The sequence below is a fragment of the Acomys minous genome (assembly GCF_964271855.1).
Source record: "Acomys minous genome assembly, chromosome: 3".
NCBI lineage: Eukaryota > Metazoa > Chordata > Mammalia > Rodentia > Muridae > Acomys > Acomys minous.
Window position 1 is genome coordinate 128,835,456 of NC_140485.1, and position 22,607 is coordinate 128,858,062.

A 22,607-nucleotide genomic window follows, 5' to 3' on the forward strand; every position below is an offset into this window, starting at 1 on the left:
TACAAGGTAAATTTGAGGTTTTTAGTTTACAAGAGAAAGAAAGAAAAAAAAAGATAAGTAGGCCATTTAAAAGTAAACCAAAGGCTTGAGAAGAATACAAATCTTTCTTCATTTATCATCTTAAAAGAGAAAATGAATGCATAAAAAACAGAGGCATGGAAAGCTGTTCTTCAAAAGTCTACACGGTAACCAGAAAGGTACAAGCCTGGCTTGAAGACGGGAACAGGCATCCATGATGGACTAGGGGCAGAATGGGTAAAACAGAACTTCAGTAACCCAGATATGTTCAAATCCACAGGTCCCAATGGCTGGCATCCTAGAGTACTTAATGAATTGGCCGAAGTCATCACAGAACCGCTAGATATCAATTTTGAGAGCCCGTGGAGGACTGATGAGATGCTGAAGACTGGAAAAGGGCAAATTTAGAACCTCCTTTCACAAAGGGAACTGGATGGTGACTCTGGAAACACTCATCAGCTTAACTTGTTGCTTGGAAAATTCTGGGATAATCAACTTAGTAAGCAAAGTTACTCACGTGTAGTAGTTAGTAATAGGGCAACAACACATCGCCCATGGAAATACACGGAACCTGGTTTTTAAAGGGCACTCCACGAGGGAAGAAGTCCGATATATCTCTTGGAATTTCTCTCCTTTGTTGTTTGAATTTTTTCATCATAGTAGATGGGTTGACTAAGACTTGTGGGTAATTTCTAACTTTAAGTATACTATATAGAAGTAGGTTTCATACAATAGCTAATTAATGACATCTTTTCCAAAATAGCCTCTATCTTGAGAATAGTAACTTTCATTTTATATTTTAACATACATGTTATTTTTACTTCGTATAGGGCTCTGTTTTCATTAAGTTATGATATTTCATATAATTCTATATAAACTAGTTTGGTGAAGGAATTTTTATTTTAAGGACTGTATATAGTGATTTCATGTAAAAGAATAACCCGAACATTGGCATATTAAGGGAGAAACTATTTTCTAACTTTTAAGATTTAAGCTGGTGGAGGTATGGCTGTTACATTGGGAGGACCATGTCTTGATGCATATCCACTGTTTATATTCTTCCTTGCCTGGAGGCTTCCCTAGCCTCCTCCTTCCTGAGTTGCCTTATGTCTTTCCCCCCATCTCAATATGGTTGGGGGCAGGGGCATGGCAAATGATCGTAGGAAGGAGGAGCCTGGTCCAAGGATCTCCAAATAAAGGAAATGTGGTGGGAGGGGGAAGGAAACCTGGAATTTTCTTTCTTTCTTTCTTTCTTTCTTTCTTTCTTTCTTTCTTTCTTTCTTTCTTTCCTTTCTCATCACTATTCCTTTTGGGTGTTGCTAGTCTGCTTTTCTGTTAAGAAAATGTTGCCATGACGATAGGGTCTCAACCTAATTGAGAGAAGGCCATGGGTGATTTCCCAATGTTAACAAGCATCTGAGGCTGACAAGCTCAGAGGGAACCGCCCTACCCCCTTCCCCTCCACCCCCCTCCCCCACCAACTGTGCTGTACTGGGGACTCTTCCCTCCACTACTCAGAAGGAGAGCAGAGAGGCAAGCCTATGTCACTTTAATTATGGACAAGGACAGGAAATTTTTAAAGGTAAGAGATTGGCTTTCACCTTGACTCTAGGTAGGTAATTAAGAAGGGATTAGCTCTCCAGAGGCATTCATGGCATAATACTCTTTTTAAAATCTGAAGTTTAGACACTTGGTCTGCCTTCAGAGATCAGTCTAGGCACTGTGCAAAGCCTTTTTCAAGTTTACATATGAATGTAAGGACATTAAATTCAAGGAGCATGTGTGAGTTGTCCTTTATGTACTGCATACAATCACCTGCTCATCATTTTTTCAAATGAGCTGGTCTTAAAATACCTGTTACATATTTTTTTTTAAAAAGGTGTGGGTGCCCACATAGATTACTGATATGATTTATTGTGATAATAAATGGCTTCCTAGTTGAGACCTCATTTCCAGGTGCCGCATCTGTGGCAGATTTATTTCACAGATGCACATTTGCATGCATTTGTTGAACTGTGGCCAGCAAGGACCCAATTTCTCAAAAATCTATTATTTCCCCAGAGGCAATAGACTAAAATCCTCTGCAACCAAAAAGGGGTCTTAGGTCCTTTCAGGTTTTATTTTCTATCTGAATGATGGCTGACTTTAATTATTTGGCTAAATTTAAATCTTGACTCTGTGCCACTATTGGAATTTGAAATTAACAATAATCTACCTGAATTATGAGTAACAGTTTAGGATGGTAGAATCGCCAGTGGGTCTGAAAGACTTCTTAGGTAAATCTAGAAGAATAAAATTCCGAGAAGAGAACAATGAAAAGAAGCTTTCTAACTCCTTTGTATTCAATCAAGATGAGGGAGGACAGCATATCAAAGGGCCAGTGTTTGAGTCCTAGAACCCACATTAAGAAAAAGCCTGGTGTCGCGATATGCACTTAGATTGCCAGCATGGGGCTTTGGGTGGGGGGCTGAGATCCCTAGGGCTTGCTGCCTGGCCATCCTACCTATGTGGTGAGGTATAGGGCAAGGAGAGACCCGGTGTTGAAACAATCAAAACAGAAAAACCAAAAACAAGGTGTGCCTCCAGAGAGACGTCTGAGGCTAACCTCTGGCCTCCACATGTGTACACACACACACACACACACACACACACACACACACACTCATTTCTGGACATAAGGAAAATAATAATTTATGGGAAGACTAAAGCTAGAAATCTCAGAAAAACAAAGAGAAAACCCACTAAGTTTTTGACTCTCCTGTACTTTCTCAGTCCTTCCAGAGGATCAAGTGGCTTCTTAGATCAGAGAAGTTTGCAACCTGGCTGGTAACTGGAACTACAGGATGGCAGTGAACACTAAGTTTTTAATTTGAAGTTACTCAAATTGTGGTTCAAGTTCTAGAATTATCCTAGGAGTCTTTTACTGTGGTGACACTGCTAGGTGCATAAGCTGTAGTGTAGTTTGAGGAATCATTGCAAATAATTCTGAAACTTAAAGCTTCTTTTCTCTCGTCCATAAAATGGCAAAAATAAGTATCTCCTTTGCTTCTTAAGAGGCTTAAGCGTTCTTCAGCTTGTATCTATTTTCAGGCTTGGCTCAGGCATGGCATTAGCAGGCACTGACTGTCTCTCGCCCCACCCCCTTCCTGAATCTCAGTTATTTTCTTCATTTCCTCTTATGTGGAAGAGATTACCTTAAAACCAACTAGAAAATTCAAGTATATATTGACATGTCCCGCTGTTGTCCATTAAATGAGGCCTCTTGCTTTCTTTCAGGCCTCAGAAAAGCTACCTTGTACTGTCACAATAGGAGTTCAGTAAATGATTAGCGACTGAATGAAGAGAAATTGACTTCACAACAATAGGCGAAGGAGATGGCTCAGTGAGGGAGATGCTGCCCTTGTAAGCTCACAGGACTGAGTTAAACCCCAGAATCCTCATTCACAAAGGCTAACATGGTAGCAAGTCCTTGTAAGCTAGTGCTGGGAAGTAGAGACAGTTGGATCCCTGGTGCTAGCCTCACCTACGTGATAAGCTCCAGGTTAGGGAGAGATCCTGTCTTTCTTTCACACACATATAAGGTGGATGGCATCTGAGGGATAACATATGAGGTTGTCCTCTGGCCTGCATGCACACCTGCACCAGCACACACAGACACAGACACACAGACACACACACACAGACACACACACACACACACACACACACACACACACACACACACACTCAGGTCCATAAAGGCAACACTTGCCTCATCAGGAGAAGCCATCATATGACCACACATGTAGATATTTTGTTAGTGTTCCTGTTGTTATAAGAGCATCAGGTACATAAATTCAGGGACAGACTGAGTATGGAGGATGTGTGTTGTCCCATGTTGCACAAACTAAAAGTGCAAATGGCTTCCCTTCATCATTGTATCAGTGATGAATCCAGCCAAAGGATGATACAGATGATGAGGAATCAGCCAGCTCTTTTCTAAGCTGTCAAAAGAAGCCAGTCATAACAATGAGCAGAAACACCTGCCTCAGAACTGACATCAGCATGTCTGAATATTTTATGATTATGAGCTTGAGTGTTGTAAACAGTTCCCTGGAGTTGGGTGTTGAAGAACGACAAAAAGATCAAGAAGGTAAAGTGTGGGGGAAATGTTCCAGCCATATCAAATATGAGTAATATCTAAGTTGGTGTGAAAGTAGCTTGTCCAGGCAGGTGAACTGTTTCACACTTTTAAGGACCTAAGGAAATAAAAGTAGAGTAGTGGAGCCAGAGACATCCAGGATGTAAAGTGAATAAATAAATAAAAATTTAAAAATAATATTTAAATAAAATGAAATGAAGACCCATTCTCCAATGGGCAAGTCTTAGTCCTAACCAAATGGCAAGAACTGGAAAATTTTTACATGAGATAAGCTGGTAATGTAGACTAAAATATAGGAATGCATACATAGATGCTGTATGAAGCATCAGTAGGTTTCTCAGAGCAAAGCAAGAGGGGCCTTGGTTTCTAGAATATTCTGATTCTAGTCTTGTAATGAGTCTTATCGTTAATTATATATTCCGACATCAGATATTCTATGGCATTAGAGTCTTGATTTTTAAAATCCTCTGCTGCTTTGTACTATTAATTTCTAATGAGATAAAATCCAGTGATTTCCTTGCACAATCACTAATCACTAGTTTAGAGATTTCTATTATACTCAAAGGGAGTAAAATAAGGCAGGTGGCTTAGAAAAATGATCAAACTCACATTTCTCTTTTTACTTATCAAAATAAATTTATTCTTTTTTAGTTGTCTAGATTCTAGAAATAAAGTTCCATATTTTATGACTACTGTTATAAAGATAGACTCCACAATAAAAGCGGTGTGATTTTTCTTCTCTTGCTTTCCTTCATTTCTTTTTAAATTTCCTTTTTTTATGTTTTCCTCAAATTTCTTCCACTGTGCCAAAATCCAATTAGTGACCTTCTGAACATTTAAACTGGGCCTTTTAAAAAATAGATACCTACTGTATGATGTCTCATATTCCAAAATAAAATACTGTATTAACTCTCAAAAACAAGGTGGTATGTTTAATGAGAGAGATGTTAGACAGTGTACCATTCATCACAGTTGCTGTCCTGTTTACTAGCTACATTATGAGATACAAGTTAGGTCATTAAAGTTATTCGCTGAAAAGTGGTCCCTATATAGAAGTTTGTGTATGGGACTGAGAAGTCAATGTGGCCTAAGTCAGTGGTTCTCAACCTTCCTAACACTACGACCCTCTAATACAGTTCCTTATGTTGTGGTGACCCCAATCTATAAAATTATAACTAATATTGCTACTGTTATGAAGCATATTGTAAATACCTGATATGCAGAATATCTAATATATGACCCTTGGCCCTATAATAGTGGCACAGAGGCAAGTAGATCTCTGTGAGTTCTAGGCCAGCCTGGTCTACAGAGAGAGTTCCAGGACAGCCAGGGCTACACAGAGAAACCCTGTTTCAGGGGGGAAAATAATGCTGATATGAGACCCTTGTGATAAGGTCATTCAATTCCCAAAGGGGTTATGACCCACACGTTGAGAACCACTCTAAATGGTCAAGAACAAATTTTCTGATTCTAACTCCCAACTTGGATATGTAAACGTGATGACAAAAATAACATTTCCCACCCATCCAACCCTCGCTTTTTTTTTTTTAATGGAGAGACTGTATGTGGCAAGTCTGCAAAGAGCCTAATTGGGACATCATTGTAAACCATGTCATGTATGTAGCATTGTGATTTGCAAACATATGTTTCCCCTTCAATAAAGTCATGGCTTCCACAGTGGTTCCACCTTGGCCTCTTTTGTAGTCTTTTGATGCATTCTGATAAAGCCAGCAACTTGTGCACTGTTTAAAATGGTGATCCATGAGTGTTTGTGATGTGATAGCTCAATGGTCAACATGGAGAGTCAGAGTTCTAACTGCAAAGAAAGTCTCCTACACCGCATGCAAAACTACAAGTAAGTCCATCACATGCTCTTGGGTTGATTTGTGTAAGGATCATACAGGAACTAAGTGATCTTCCCATACGTGGTTCTGAGCAGTCATAAAGACATGCGCAGCAGGAGTGGTGGGCTGTGTTGATGGGTAGGAAGGGTCCCCAGGCAATTTCTCTACATGTCAATCAGCTGGGGCTCCCACAGCACTGCATCTTCTTGAGGGTTGTTGCAATCCAACTGCAGATAAGCCATGTCTTAGAGAACATCAGACCTTGAGTCCTGAGTTGAAACCGAAACATAATTGCTTTGGGATTTGAGGACCTTACAACAGTGGAATAATCATTTGCTTATCATAGTCCTCAGATGTTAGTTTGAAGTTTGGTGACACTGCTTTGGGCTATATTTGTATTGATGATTTCTAGTGATTGTTTTTAATCACATTAAATATAAGATGAAAGTAAATTAAAAATGAAGATGTAGTTGTGTTTTTCCTAAGTCCCCAACTCTTTTTTTTTTTTTTTTTGGTCCAGTGTGGGTTCCAGTACTTAAAGAGTGCTATGACATCTTAGAAAAAGGCTCATCATTTTAGAGTGTACCGAATTTGAACTTAGATCACTGGCTCATGACTTAGCCTTGGCACTGATCCATGTAGCCCCAGGGCCCTCCAGGAACCGGTACCAGGCTATGAAACCTAATATTTCACCTGCAAGTCTTCCTTGCTCTCATAAGCATATTTAGAAAAAGTTCGTAATCTTGATGGACAGCATTGAAATACTTTTTTTTTTTAAAATGAGGGAGATATATGCATGCAGCAATGCTCACCAATAAGAGCTTTATAGAGAATAGATGGTTTATGTCATTAGTAAAAATCAGTTCACATCAGGCGGCTTCTAAAAAGTCTTTCATCTGAATCTGGATAATGAGTGGCCCTAGTTTCATTCCAGGCCATCTGGCGCCCTGCTGAGAATTTTTGTTAATTTAAAAGAGAAATCTTAAACAATTTTAAATGAAGAAGTTATTCTTTGCCCCATCCTAGACTCACCCCCCCTGAGGACAGAGTAGATTAACGTAATTATGGACACTTTTCTGGCTAGCATCTTCTACTTTAAAATCCATTCTTGCACCAAAAAACAGGATGTCTGTGGAATCTCATCTGCTTCTCGGTTGAGTAATGAACATTGATTGTGAACTCTGTGTATTCAGGGTGCATTCTTTCATATCCCTATCAGCTCAGTCAATTTAGCTTCAACTTCCTTCTGAGAGTTCATCAATCTACCCAGGAACAGTCACAAAAATAGCCAGTTGGAAAGAAGAGCAAGCATTTAATTTTGTCCCCTATCTTTGTCTGTAAATCAGAAGCCCTGAATCCAGTCTTGGCTTTGCTGGTGACCAGCACTGTCTAAGTCACTTCCTCTTACACCTTCCATCGCCCATCTGTGAAAGCATTCAGGGAGCAGAACAGCCGAACACACTCTGGGAAAGCTTTGAGCAACAGATGGTAATATAAGCGACAGAATGTCTATAGGAGGAAACCACCAAGGGACATTGCCTGGGGTCTTTGATGACCTTCACCAGGCCAAGAGTATGTCTGTTTTAGCCCCCTACTAAACTTGCTCCAACTTGGTGCTTCCTCGGTTCCTGGGTATTTTCTGGTACCACATAGATACTTGGTGATGTCGCCAAGTCAGTGAAAGAAGAACTGATTGAACTTCTTTCCTGCCAAAAGAAATCGAACTCCAAGGTCTGCAGGCTCTTTTACTAGGGCATTTCCTAGTTTTAAGGAACTTGCAGAACACTGTGGCTTCTGTGTTTGTAGGAGAGCATGTGCTTTGCCTTCAGACCTGGGCAACCACACTTCCTATTGTTAGGTATTTATCTTGCATGGCTTCTTTATTAAGCAGGTTTCCTAGATTTCCTGTTTTCTTTTGTATAAAATCATAAGTTCTAATAGTTTACACAACAGAATTTTATGGACTCCATGTTTTAACTTATGGATGAAGATATATCAAATAATAAAATGATAAATTATTGGAATCAAGCATATATATATATTTCTATTTTGAATTTGTTGGAGGAATGTCTTTTACCCCTGCAATTAAAACTTAGGAGTATCAATTCACTCCTACAATGAAATATTATGTTATTGCCTGTTACACGTTAGTGTGGTTTCTGGCAGACAAAATATAAAGATGTAGTGGTTTGAACAGGAATGACCCCCATAGATTCATGTATGTGAATCCTTGGCCCATAGGGACTGGCACTACTAGGAGGTATGGCCTTGGGGGAGTAGGAGTGGCCTTGTTGAAGGAAGTTTATCACCTGAGGGCAAGCTTTAAAGTCTCATATTCCGAAGTTACACCAAGCATAGTTCACAGTCTCCTTCTGCTATGTATGGATCAAGATGTAGAACTCTCAGCCTCCTCTCCAGCACTATGTCTGCCTCTTCACCACCATGGATGTTTCCCACCATGACAATAATGAACTAAACCTCTGAAGTGTAAGCCAGCCCCAATGAAATATTTTCCTTCATAAGAGCTGCCGCGGTCATGGTGTCTCTTTACAGCTATAGAAACCCTAACTAAGACAAAAGACATTCTGAAGGATAAACTTCCTCATAGCATTTTGGATGCACTCTGTTTTAGGTATAATTAATGTTCACTGTATGCTCAATGACTTTGTCCCTTTAAAAATTATTTTCCCCCTAAGTTTACCTCTGTCTCCTACCAGGAGACAGGTGAGTACTTAGGAGCACAGGATTGTTCAGACCTGAGTTTGAGCTCTTCAGAGCTGCTGTGAAATATGATTGTTTGACCTCAAAGGGATCACGGCACTCAGCAGTGAGTCTATGGCTGCCTTCTTACCTCCCTTTGATATGCACAGATTATATACAAGAAGAGAAAGAACATCAAGCCTTTAGACTTATAAACCAGCACACGAATCCCAGATGCCTATAGTTGGCTAACCTTATGCAAGTCACTACGTGTGTTGTGTCACTTGAAATTCAGGCTATGTCTTTAAAACACCATGTAATCCTACGATAGGAGATCTTATGTTGAGGGAAAATGCATCCTTACTACATAGTGGTTAGGCATTGTTGACAGATGGAAGATGCAGGGGTAGGGAACCTGAAAGGGAAGTTTGTGACTTAGAAATTAAAAACTGTTTTAAAATATCTTAGAGAAAGTGCTTGTGTTCATAAATCAGTTGCAGACAACATTAGGACATTTAATACATCCCGGCAACAGACTTTTGATATAATCTTCACAACAACTATGCAACCCTTTTTTTCAATCTATGAATTATTCTCATTCTACAGTTGAAGAAACTGAGATATAGATGCAGTTTTGGGTAACTTAATCCAAAGCCACATAACCAATAACCAAGAATCTGAGGTCTGAGTTCCAATTGTGTCCCTTTAAGCCTGCCTTCTTAACCTTGATATGTCCATGGAAGTCAACATTATTGCCAGAGTCAAACATAAAGACTGTCTATCAAGAATCCAGAGAGAAAAGGTTGGCAAGAGTTACCAGAAAAGAAGAGGGTGTTTCAGATATGAGGGCTTCAGCTGCTCATGACGTCTAGTCCATTTGTGCTGTAAAAGAATACTCAGGCCTAGGTCATTCAATCTTGCAAGACTCTGCCACCTGGGAAGCCCAAGACTAATGTGTTGGCAGGTCTAATTGCTGGTGAGATCTACACCACCTGTAGGGATGCTGAAATCAGTACCATGACCTCACTTGGCTGAAGGCAGAATGAAAGAGAGGGGGTGAGATGCAAAGCCTCCTTTGTGATGGTCTTAATCTCATTTACAAAGGGCCGAATTTCTTCTAAAAGTTCTCACCTTTTAACACAATTATGTTGGCAAAAGGGGTTTTGGATGGGGTACATCCAAAGCCCTGTTTTCTACGCGTGACTTCTCCAAATCCACGTCACCTTACATGCATATTCATTCCATCCAGGACCTCACAGTCTTACCTCATCCTAGTGTCAACATCAAGCCCTAAGTCTGGAGTCCCTTCCATCATTTTCATCAGCTACAAGAGTCAAAGATGAGATTTATTCTGAGGCCAGTTGCTCCACAACTGTAAACTTGATGTGAAACATGTGTTTCCAAAGTTCAGTGGTAAGACAGGCATTGGAGAAAGTCTTAGTCACTGTTCTATTGCTGTGAAGATATGCTATGGCCAAGGTAACTTGGAAAGGAAAACATTCATCTGGAAGCTTCCTTAGACCTTCAGAGGATTTGCCCATGAACATTAGGATGGGACAGGTGGTGGCAGACAGGAAAGCAGGAATAGTATCAGCTGAGAGCTTATATCTTGCCTACAAGAAAGAGTGAAACTGGGTCTGGCATTGGACTTTGAAACATCAAAGCCCATCCCAAGAGACACACCTCTTCCATCAAGGCCACACCTGTAATGTTTCTTCAACAGTCTACCAACTGGGAAGCAAACATTCAAATATATGAGGCTATTGGGGTCCTTCTCATTCAAACTACCTGAATGATACCCCTATTCCCAAAGGAAACAAAAGAGAAGAAGTGAGTATCAAGTCCCTAACAAGGGCAAAACATGAGAAGGGAAACATTAAGTCTTAAGGCAATAATATCATCTTTTTAGACTGTATGTTCCACTGTCTGGACATACTGGTTCCGGGGCTGGATGCTCAGGGGTCCAGGCAACTCAACCCTCATGAATTTTGTATCGTAACCCTTCTGAGTCAGAGATTCTTGTTTCTCTCCTTGACTGGTTTTGCACAAACACTAATCATAATAAAACTAAGTAAAGACAAGATAATTCTGTAAACATTTTTCTTGTAGGCAGTTGTGTGTGCAGCACTTTTGACATGTTCATCTGTGACCCTTTTGGCCTCTGAAGTTTTCTGAGTCTCAGGTATGCTAGGACGGAACACTGAAGGGAGCCTAATAACCCTGGATTTGACCCAACTCCTTCTTAGTTTAGATGCTGGAACTTTCTTAATCTTACTCATGATTGTGTGCAGAAGATTTTTGAACAGCCGTCCATTCTTAGCTTGCTGGCAGAAGTAGAATGGGCTTGTGGCTCTGTAGTTGTATCGCCTGGCATGGCACTCCCATTCTGACGTGTGATGACATGCATATGGCAAACCAATATTCAAAACTGGCTGTGTTGTGCTAGAAGGTGCGAACTGCCTATGCAAGATGCACAAGACCACATCTTAAAAATGGACTAGGGTTAAATCTCGTTCTATATGCTTAAAATGTAGAAATCTGTGCATTCAAGGAAATGAGGCACCTTGTCTGTTAAGTTACAAGGACTTTTGACCAATTTGATCTTTAACTACTCACTTTTGTCTATGCCAATGAAGATATACTCATAACTTTGCCTTGGGCCTAAAATAATAATTTTTGATTCTGTTTGTAGTTGAGCCTGTGCTAACAGTCTCTAGTGCATCTCAGACATGATTTACCCCATAGAGGTATAATTTGTATTGGTGATGTTTGGCTTACTGCCATGCTTCTGTATTTTATGGAGACCCCTGGCTCGTAGAGAGTCCTTAAACAATGATTTAAATATCACTTTATGGAATTTAACACCTCCCCCTATGGAACAATAATAATTTCTTACTTGAGTGTTTTTGTTTTTAATAACAATGCCCAATGATAGTTTATCCCTCTAATACTTGTATATCTGCCTTCTGTCTAGAGCAGGGATTTGTTCTACTTGTTTACAGCAAGAAACTATTCACATACATACACACACACACACACACATATGTGTGTGTACATATATATGTGTGTGTGTATTTGCACATGTGTATATGTGCATGTGTTCACATGCATGGGTGCATGTATGTGTGTGTAACATATAAAAGTCTGAGGCGTAGCACGAAATTTATTAGCTTGAGTTTAAATATTAGAGTTCTGTTAAAAACATTTTTAGTGTTTTACAATATCTTCAGACACGTTTACTTCTCTGTGACACTCAATATGTGTGGAATAATGGAAAGAAGGCATGGGCTGCAATATGAGAAGAAAAGGACCTTGAACTCCTTATTCAGTGCATTTGAAGGAGGGGGGATATGTTTTCACTACTAAGATTGAGATACATAAAGATTCTATTTAATTCTTCTAACAACCCAATGAAGTAAGGATTATTACCGGGCCACTGTGCAGGTGAGGCAATAAAGGCACAGAGTTTAAGTCCCAGAGAGAAGTGACTTCACTCTTGCTGGTCTTGATTTCCTTAGGGCTATAAGAAGCCCGCTTGCTGGGTTAGCTGTATTCTATATGAAGCACACTAAATCTGACCAGTAACTGAGATGGAATTTCAATTGTAATATTGTTCTCAACTGCTCTTCTACCCTGTTCCCTAAATGGTGTTGCCAGATCTCCATTTGAAATCGTGTTTTACCAATTCTGAGAGAAAACATTATTTATTTATTTATTTATTTGGAAATTTTAGTCCCGCCCCCCCAATGTTTGTATTATATAATTTAATTCTCTTTATTACACTGATTAATAACACACACACACACACACACACAACACACACACACACACACACACACATGACAGGGGAAGAAGGGAGACGGACAGCAGCAGGTTCTCATTTCACTGTGTAGCCCTCGATGGCCTTGAACTCAGAGATCTGCATGCCTCTACCTCCTGAGTGCTGGGATTAAAGCTGTGTACCACCACACCTGGTAATAATATTTTCAATGACAGAAAAACCAACAAACAGTCCCATATTCATGTCCAACGTTTCCTAGTGCCTCCAGCATTCTCTATGTAACCCGTGTTGTGGGAAAGTGTGGCTACAGTGATCTGGTGTATTCAGTGGGGTTGTGAATAAAGCACTTTAATGTGCTCTCTGCTTTTGTCAGCCTGTTACCATTCAGTTGATTCCACAGCAAACCATGGCTCCCAATGGCTCTTGACCTCTTCCCCCTCAGTGCTCATGTTAGAAGTGCTACTTGAGAGCCATTTGGTTCACTATGCTCATCACATTCAGAGCACAGTACCATTACATGTTAGATGTTAATGCAATAATTTAAAAAGTGTAATTAAGGCTTAGATTTGAGGAACTTTGAAATTATTGTCTCAAGTGTGTGTGTGTGTGTGTGTGTGTGTGTGTGTGTGTGTGTGTGTGTGTGTATTCCTGACTGATATTTGCTTCCTTTCTTCCCTCCTTTCTTGCTTGTTCCTTTTTAAAACTTTCTTATAACTAAGAAATGGTGAAATGAATTGAACATATCTCATTTAGCCTATGAATTTTATTCATCTGCTTTTTTTTTTTGCCATGCTTTAATCTCCTTCCAAGAACATCTGAAGACTAAACAATCATACTTTCTGAAAACATTGGCATATTTCCTGGCTTGGGAGGCATAAAGGGAGGGTTAGCCAAAAAAGTGATTTTTGAATGAAAAATTAGGTCTATATTTACATTTGAAATCCACAGAGGGGAAAATGATGTAAACCAAAGTAGCCATTTTCAGTACAGGAAATAGCTAAATTGTATGTGATTTTAACTATTGTGTTTTGAGAAAAGCACATAACAATTGACTATATATGCAAATCTAAAGTACAGCACATCCATAATACAAGCCAGAGGGTAATCTCGGCCAATAATAGAAAAAGAATAAGTTGATGAAAACTATAATCTAGCATCAAGTATACTATTACAAAGGTCCAGTTGATCAAAATAATAGCTGTGCTAAATGTGATTTTAGAACAGAGGGAACTTCCTTATTCGGCCATAGGGGAGAGTTTGAAATGCACGTGGAAAGCTCGCTGGAGGGAGGAATACAGCCGACCCAGAAAGAGCCGTGCATCCAATGTCCTATTTCTCAGAAGAGAGCTTCCTCTTGATTTTATAAGATTTTGGGATTCTGTCTTTGAATTTTTTCCCTGTAATTACTAATTGTTTAATCTTTATTTTGATATGAAGCCTGCTCAGCCATATCATGTGTAGAGCAACTCATACCTCCCCACCTGTATTAAAGTCAATGAAATACTATAATAGGTTTTATATTTCTATGTACACATATGCTTGCTTGTATATATGGCATATGTACGCGTATCCATTCTTACTTCCTTGAAGAAAACGGCGTTCAAGTTACAATAGCGCCTTGCTCTGCACGATGCTCCTTCGTAGATCACAATGGGGCTTTTAAGTCAGTCATAATAAATTTAATGAGAATATGTCTTTTTTATAAAGGATGAATCTTCATCTCTGTGTGTGTCTATGTGCATATGTGTGTGTGCATGAATGAATAAGTTGGGTGTCTACAGTTTGTATATATATATGTGTGTGTGTGTGTATACATACATACATACATACATACATCTGGTCCAGAACAAGCTGAATATACACACACACACACACACACACACACACACACACACACACACACACATATCTAAATTTGTTTAATGAACCAAGGTATCTAAGAAACAAAAATGAATTGCAAGTCTTCATTTGAAAATGACATTTATGTTAGAGTGTCTTTAGTCACCTTTTCACACACAATAATAAAGTAAAAATGGAAATCATAGCAAGTTGAACACATAGCTGTGTTTAATGAGATTTTGTAAATAACAGATAATATTGGGGAGCTGTTTGTATTCAGTGCACAGTTAGAATAATCATTGGATTTGCATATGGCTTTATTACATTTTAATTAAGTTTTGTCTTTGGCAGTTCATACATGTATGAACTTCCCCCACACTTTCTTATCTCCCTCCCACCCGAGGCAACCCCCACTCCTCCCTACCTGTCCCTCTCCCAGACTTATGACTTTTGATTTTATTTTGTGACCCACTTATTCTAACAAGGGTCTTCTGTGTGCTAATTAGACTGTAACCACCCACTGAAGCCAGTGGGGTCACTCGTGTACACACTGTGGAACACAAAGGCCCTGTCCCTCTTTCTGATTCTATTAAAACTAAATAGTCTAGCAGTGAGGGGTAGTGCCTGCAGCCCATCTTCTGTCCACGCTTGGCTACTGATGGACACATTCTTGCACAGGGCAGTATAAGCTCTCCATCTTTTAAGAAAAAAATTATTAATTTATTCACTTTAGATCCTGATAACAGCCCTCCCCCCCTTTCCTCCCAGTCCCCCTCACCCACACCTCCCCTCTATTCTCCTCTCTCCTTCTCCTTAGAGGAAGGGGAGGTCCCCCATGGGTACCAACCACCCTGCCACATTAAGTCTTCGCAGAACTAGGCACATCCTCTCTCCCTGAGGCCAGACAAGGCAACCTAGTTAGGGGAATAGGATCCAAAGACAGGCATCAGTGTCAGAGAGGGTCCCTACTCCAGTTGCTGGATGACACGCATGAAGACCAAGCTGTGCATCTGCTACCTATGTGCAGGGAGCCTAGGACCAGTCACGCATGCTCTTCGGTTGGTGGCTCAGTCTCTGTGAGCCCCTATGGGCCCAGGTTAGTTGTCTCTGTAGGTCTTCTTGTGATGTCCTTGACCCCTCTGGCTCCCATAATTGTTCCCCCAACTCTTCCATAGGACTCCCACAGCTCTGTCTAATGTTAGGCTGTGGGTCTCAGCATCTCTTTCCAGGAGTTGCTGGGTGAAGCCTCTCAGAGGAGTTATGTTAGGCTCCTCTAGAGTAATATTAATAATGCCAGGAATTAGTTCTATCCCATGAGAAGGGCCTCAAGTTGGGCCTGTCTTTGGTTGTTCATTCTCTCAATCTTTGCTCCATCCTTGTTCCTGCACATCTTGTAGGCAGGACAAATTTTGGGCTGAAGGTTTTGTGGGAGGGTTGGTGTCCTTATTCCTCTACTGGAAGTTCTGCCTGGCTGTAGGAGACAGCCACTTCAGGCTCCATATCTCCCGCTGCCAGGAGTCTCAGCTAGGGTGGCCTCCATGGACTTCCTGGGGCCTTGTCTATCTCCACCTTATTTTTTAAGACAGGGTCTCTCACTGAACCTGGAATGTAGCAGTTGGCTAGACATCCTGGCCACTAAACTCTAGGATTCTACCTCTCATCTCTGGGATTGCAAATATGTGTTGGCATTGCTTCGCTTTTGTGTAGGTGCTTGGGATCCAAGCTCAGCCCCTCAGGGTTGTGTAAGACTTTACCCACTGTGCCCAACACCCTCTCTTTCTCCCTTTTAAAATATGCCATCAGACTTAGAAGCAGGGTTAGATTCTTAAGTGGTATAATAAAAAAGGAAATTGAATTGTATTTGGCTGCACAGCTCCACGCTGTCCTTAGGTCTATGACTGATGGCATTCATGGAACCAGCATATTTTTATGTGATGGGTATACCAGGCACCACTGTCCATACTAAGAAAAAAAATGACATCTTGCATCTGCTATCTTGTGGGTGTGGCCATTTGGTGCTGGTTCATGCTTTCTCTTACAGTCATGAAGTGATCTCTGAATGCAAGTCCAAGGTCGTCTGGTTATGATAGGAGTGTTTGTTGCACAAAAGTAATTAGCAAACTTCCTCTTTAAATATTCTTGGGTGGAAACTCTTCTGATTGTCTGACCTCCAGAACTGGGAGCAGGGGCGCATGGTCTAATTCAGGAGGGGATGAGAGGGTACCGACACTAATGTTGGCCTCACTCAGATGTCTGAATTCCATTGTCGCACTGGTCAATGGTTGGCTAAGTTTGCTGATACCTTCCCTAGCTTCTTTTTGAGCTCACCCATTATACCATAAAGTCACCAAGGCGGCTGTTGCTCGGCAAAATCACCACTGGCTTCTCCTTCTCTTGTTATAACCTGATTCTCTTTGTGTTCATCGCTGTCCCTTTCATGTCTGTATTGATCCAGCATGGCTGAGTAGGACTTTGTGTAGTGGTAAGAATACTGTACGATGTAAGCACTGCCCACTGGGTTGGCCTGTGTGGCTACTAAGTACTTTGTGTCTCCTGTGACTGAGAAATCCCCTTTTTACTTTTACTTGATTCAAGTAGCCATGTGCTCCCGAGGCTACGTATGAGATGATACAGGTCTAGATGTTCACAGAAAGTATCCAGTTCAGTGTATATCCCATATCTTTGACAACCATATGCCTGGTGAATTCTTATATCCAGTTATTTTAGTTCCTAGCGTATGTGAAATACTTATCTGCTCTGAACCATCATTTTCCCCCAACAGAGTCTCCCAATATGATCTGGAAGTCACTATGTTCTAGACTGGCCTCCTGAGTACTGGGATTACAGGTGTGAGTCACCACATCTGGTCCAAAATTATTTTTTTCCCAATTCTGTACTAGTTCTAGGAGAGAGATGTGGCTGTACCATTTGCTCTCTGTGAGTAGTAGAGGAGGTCAGGAAAGAGATGCTAAATCCCCACTATGGCTTTTGGTTATTCTGCCTCTTGTCATTCTCCATCCCAGAGAGATAATAGTTCCTACTTTTGTTCTCTTCTCTTCTCCAAATGGACTTCCTGGGTTGAGAAATTCATGGGGGGGGAGAAGCAGCTCTGGCTTTAGATGAACAGATGTGACAAGTGGTACATTTCTTCCTCACAGGCCCCTGTTTGACAGTGGTTATGTAGGTAAGGAGAGAGAAAACAAATATGTGATCTGGCACAGGCCACTCCATAGCAGTCGTCCCTATTCCTAAGTTGTGCATACGAGACACTGGGGTCATGAGCTCATTTGTTTTAAACATGTTGAGTTTGAGTTCTTTATGGGGAGATGTGGCAAAGATACATCTGTATTTCTAGAGAAAGATCCACACTGTAGTGGTGTGTGTGTGTGTGTGTGTGTGTGTGTGTGTGTGTGTGTGTGTGTGTGTGTGTATCCATAAGCACACTAATTTAAATGATAAGACTGGATATAATGGTCCCTAGCAATAATACTTATGTGATGGAAATGGGCCAAAACCAAGATACTGCATTCATGAGAGACAAAGGGAGATGCTCATCATCCTCTATGAGGTAAGCTGAGTAACCTGTCTCATTGTCAATGAATCTTTAAAACAATAAAAATATTTTTAAATGTCATATTCTGTACATCTCTGAGGTTTTGAAGACCTTATCTAATTATTTTACCTTATCTTTTTATAGAACCGTATCTCTCTGTTACACCTAAGATGTATATTCTTGTGATAAAAATAGACTAGTAATTGATATGACCATGATTTGATCAACTGACAGTTAACTTGTATAACTTATTTATCCTAAACAGCCTGCAATAGCACTTTCAAAGTATTGGAAATAAACCTTGTATTATAATTGAGTTATACGGGTACAATACCTCATATTAGAGTAGAAATATATATAATGCATGTGAAGAATAATTTTAAATTTGAATTTTATACCACTGTATCTAAAACTGAATTTATTTTGCATCCATATACAAAATTCTATACCAGTAAATTAAAAATAACCTTCTGAGTGACAATTAAGACATCAATTAAAGAACCTCCTTATGGAGATGGCTTCAAATGTGGCAAACAAGCCACTGGGCCAAATGTCCTCATTTCTAACACAGACAGAATTCTGCTTTTAAAAGGGCAAACTTGGATGTAGACAGAGTTGATGGCCAAACTCTGCCAAGACAGAGTAAACAAGTCCTCAGTAGTTCCTGCCTCACAAATATATCTATCAGATATATTGAGCCAGAAGGCCGAAGATGATGCTCCAACATTATACAGAGTTTTGGTGACTGCTCAGGTAGCAAACTGTCTCTGTCATCTTCTCATTTGGGAAGCTACTAACCTGTACTCTTTTTATACTCAGGTAATCAATTTTATTCCTTCTCAAGTCTCTGATGGGGTTGAAGACCAGATAATTTAGTTTTACAATTAAGCTAAGTTGTTTAGGGGTTAGGTCTCCATAGATGTTTTAAGTTGATAATGATGAGATATGATAGATATTGATTTACATTCAGAATTTTAGATGCACCAAGATAGGAAAGATGCTTTCTTCAAGGCTGCCAAATACAAATATCCAAAACACTAAGAATGTAACATTTATATAACTCCTTACTGTTTCATGATTCTTCTTGATGCAGGCAGTTTACTGTATATATGTGTAAAAATATAAATGTATATGTAAACATTTTTTTAAAAAAATTTAAAAAGAAAGAAAGACAAAGGGAGAAGCAAACCCAAAATAAAGGGAAGCCAACAGTGTCACAGGTCATGTAAGGTAAAGAAACAGGAAGGCAGTAAAGTATATGTTCTGTGGAGTTCTGTATCATAAAATCTAGAGGCCTTGGGAAAAGCAGTTTCGGTGATAACAGGTGACAGACTTTCCTGGATGGGTAGGGACGAGGAAACAAGGACCGTATTTTAGAACATGCCAAGACTACGCAGGGCATAGAGCTGGAATGGCACAGCTGGGAGTTGAGGGATGTGTTGAGAATTTTGTAGAAGCTTGACCAGAGTTGAACATAAATGACGTTGTCAAGGAGATGGGATAATAGACCAAGGCTAAAGATGCAAGAGTGAGTAGACCATTAAAGGGCCAACCACCAAGAAAGAAAAAAAAAAAAAAGGCGCAGGTTCCAGATATTAGATAGGCTGGGAAAGATCCCAGATTTAGGCACAGAGGGGTGTGGCCACACAGTTTAAGGTTGGAAAGGTGGTTGTGGCTGCAGCTGTCAACAGGTTCATCAGATAGCAGTTGTGAAAGGGGTCCTTTCTGAAACCAGCTTCATACCCAGGATTCTTCAGGTGACTTTTATATATGAATGAATACAACTATCTTTATGAAGGGATTTTACTTAATTTATGTGTGCATCAGGTAGGTGTATTCCAGTAGTAAAGCACCTGTCAAGTGTTAAGTGTAAAAGGTCTTGGCAGTGGTTTGAAGGGTCTGCAGTAGAGAGGAACTGTAGGCATTCCCTTTAACTAAGGGAGGAAGCAAGCACAGCTATTGTTTTGACTCTTTTATTCTTTCAGTTTGTATCACAGGAACACAGGTCTAATTTTAAACAAACCTTGTGAAAACACGGCCTCGAGTATCTAAGGTACCTAGGCCTGGGTAGGGAGTGATGCTTGTGATTGGCCCAGAACTGTGATCACGGGCCCAGCCTTCTGCAGTTAGCAACATCTGCTTGTGTGGAGCTGGGTGTGCGTGATGCTTGCCTGCCACCCTGTGCAGCTGATACGTGACCTTCACAGGTGCTAGAAAAGACACATTTGCCTCAGGCACGCGGCGTGCGATAGGATGTGTGTGGTTTCAGTGTCTGAAGAAGTCTCAGTTATGCAAAATAAAAATGTAACTAAACATTGGAATACTTAGTGATTTCTTAAAGCCACATGCCCTTTCATTAAGAGACAATAGGATGTATAATATACATATCTAGTTTTAAAGATACACATTTCATTGCATGAATATTTCTCTAATATGAAGCTGAGCAGATGTTTCTCCAGATGTGACATCAGGCTCTGAAGGGAATTGTTGCTAAATCCTAAGCCACAGCTAGCTTGATATTGAAGGAAATACCACACGATGTATCTGATCTAATCAGTAAGCCTCAGTGAGCTAAAACTTAAACACCCAGCATGGAATTAATATGGGAACTTGGATTACATTCTAAACAAGGGAAGTGTAATTGCTATGCTTCTGAGCTTGCCACACTGTGATTTTTATTATTTAAAACCTATTAAGGGCCCATCACACATACAGGGGAAAAAAAGACCTCTTTGTTTTTGCTATAATCAGTTGTCATTGTGGTAGCCAATTGTTCAGAGAGTCCAAGTACAACATTATCATTTATAAGAAAGAGCTGACACACAAGACATATTCTTTTTTTTTTTAAACGACTCCAACGTGCCTGGGCTAGCATAGTCATTTAGAAGTATTCTATCTGAATGAAAGGCCCAACAAATTGCAGGTAGTTCTGTACAGGAACTCTCTATGCTGCTCAGCTGCCACGGCACAACATCTTTCCCTTCTGCCCCTCAGTGGAAAAGTGATGGGCGGGAGGAAATTTATACAAGTATTCCATTGGCTTAGAATGACATATTGGAAATCATGTCAAAACTGGAATTTAAAGCATGCATACATAGACAAAAAGGCTTGACAATTTACCTTCATAGTCTATTAGTGAGGTTACAGAGGTGGCTCGTTTGGTAACATGCTGTTCAAAATGTGAGAGCCTGGGTTCACGTTATCAGCACCTAAAATGCATCTTGCACCTCTGATCCCAGCCCTGAGGAGGCAGAGAAAGGAGGAACCGTGGGGCTTGATAGACAGCCAATCTGGCTAACTTAATGAGTGGCAGATTCAGTGACAGACAGCTGCAAAACGTAAGGTGGGAAACTACTCAGGAAGGTACTCAACATTTACCTCCTGTCCTTACAGACACACACACCACACGCATGTACACATAGGCACATGCACACATGAACATACACACAAATTACTAGGGGAAAGAGAACTTGGTTTAGACACAGAACATAATTCTATCGAGTGTTCTTCCACTTATAAAATATTCTTTAAAAATAGTCATTTATATTACCATGTTTTAAAAAGGTTTAAAGTATTCTTATTTTAGAGAGTATTGATATTATTGTAGATATATGCAGTTAGAAAATACTGGGAAGTTAAAGGCAGCATGTTAGCAATTCTTTTCTCTAATTGGTGTCACGCAGTCACTTTAGTGTGTTTTCCCTTTACTATGGAGGGTTGGCATCCCTCAGGTATTGCTCCCACGATTATGAAAACACAAGACCAGTAAGCAAACAACCTTTGCACAGGGTTCACACATGTCCTTCACGTGATATTACATCAACAAGGGAATTCTTTCGCTGCTTCCCCGTGGTTGGATCCACCCTCTAACTCATCCATATATATCCCCTCTCCAGATCCCTAACCCTGGGGCCCTAGACAGTGTCATTTCTGGTATCTTCCAACCCATCCTCCCCCACGACTCATGCCTTTCCCTTGCTTTGTGTGCAGCCAACGTCCCGTTGATACATCTCAGCCTTTCATCACTATGAATTTGTTGTTTCATTGAACTTGTGTCTGTATTTTGTTAGCATGATGAGCCTTCTTAGAAAAAGTAAACAGGGGGCCAGCATTTGTTTTTAAAGTGTTTTTTTTGTTGTTGTTGGGGGGAGATTGGTTTAGATCTGTGTGAATGCCTATCAAGATGTACCTGTGTGTTATTATTGGCAGATCTGATGCCAGCTTATAAAAGTATTATTAGAAAGTATAACTGGAAGAAAGAGAAGCATGAGGGGGAAATCACTTTGACTTCACAAAAGCCACAATAAGTGTAACCAACCAATAGTTCTTAGGACTTTAGACTACATGACTTTGTGGGTACACAAACTGGACTTGGAAGAGGACGGTGCATCTCAGACTTGTACGCAGTCCTGTTACCTATGCTTGCTCTTAATCCCCAAGTTCCAGGATCTTGAGTAAGCCACTCTGATGTGTGAGTTATGTGTTGAGGCAGCTGGCCGACTGAGAACTATTGACTGTGACGTGAAAACATAGAGACCGCCATAGCTGTGCCTAGACTGAAGTTCTGTTATGGAGAGGGATGGAGGCCAGTGGAAAGTTTTAAGCTGTGAGAGGTTCAAATGGAGAACTGTGGAGATAGCCCTGAATGGAACTGTAAGTATTAGCAGAGGAATCAGAGGTGGCAAAGGCTGGGGCCAGCAGACTTACAGTATAACCTGCTCATAGTGACTG

General features: G+C 40.4%; 1 protein-coding gene across 5 annotated transcripts in view; it reads left to right on the plus strand.

Moving 5' to 3' along the window:
* SAMD5 (sterile alpha motif domain containing 5) overlaps positions 1 to 22,607 on the plus strand; it is a 400,358-nt gene that overhangs the window by 43,812 nt on the left and 333,939 nt on the right. Inside the window, exon 2 of one of the 5 annotated variants that reach the window (XM_084777519.1) lies at positions 299 to 2,389. The exons of the other annotated variants lie outside the window; for them this stretch is intronic. Within the exon in view, the coding sequence (XP_084633645.1) occupies positions 299 to 361 (63 nt within the window). The 3' untranslated portion in view covers positions 362 to 2,389. Of the gene's footprint in view, positions 1 to 298; positions 2,390 to 22,607 lie in introns of those variants that run through there. 5 annotated transcript variants of the gene reach the window in all.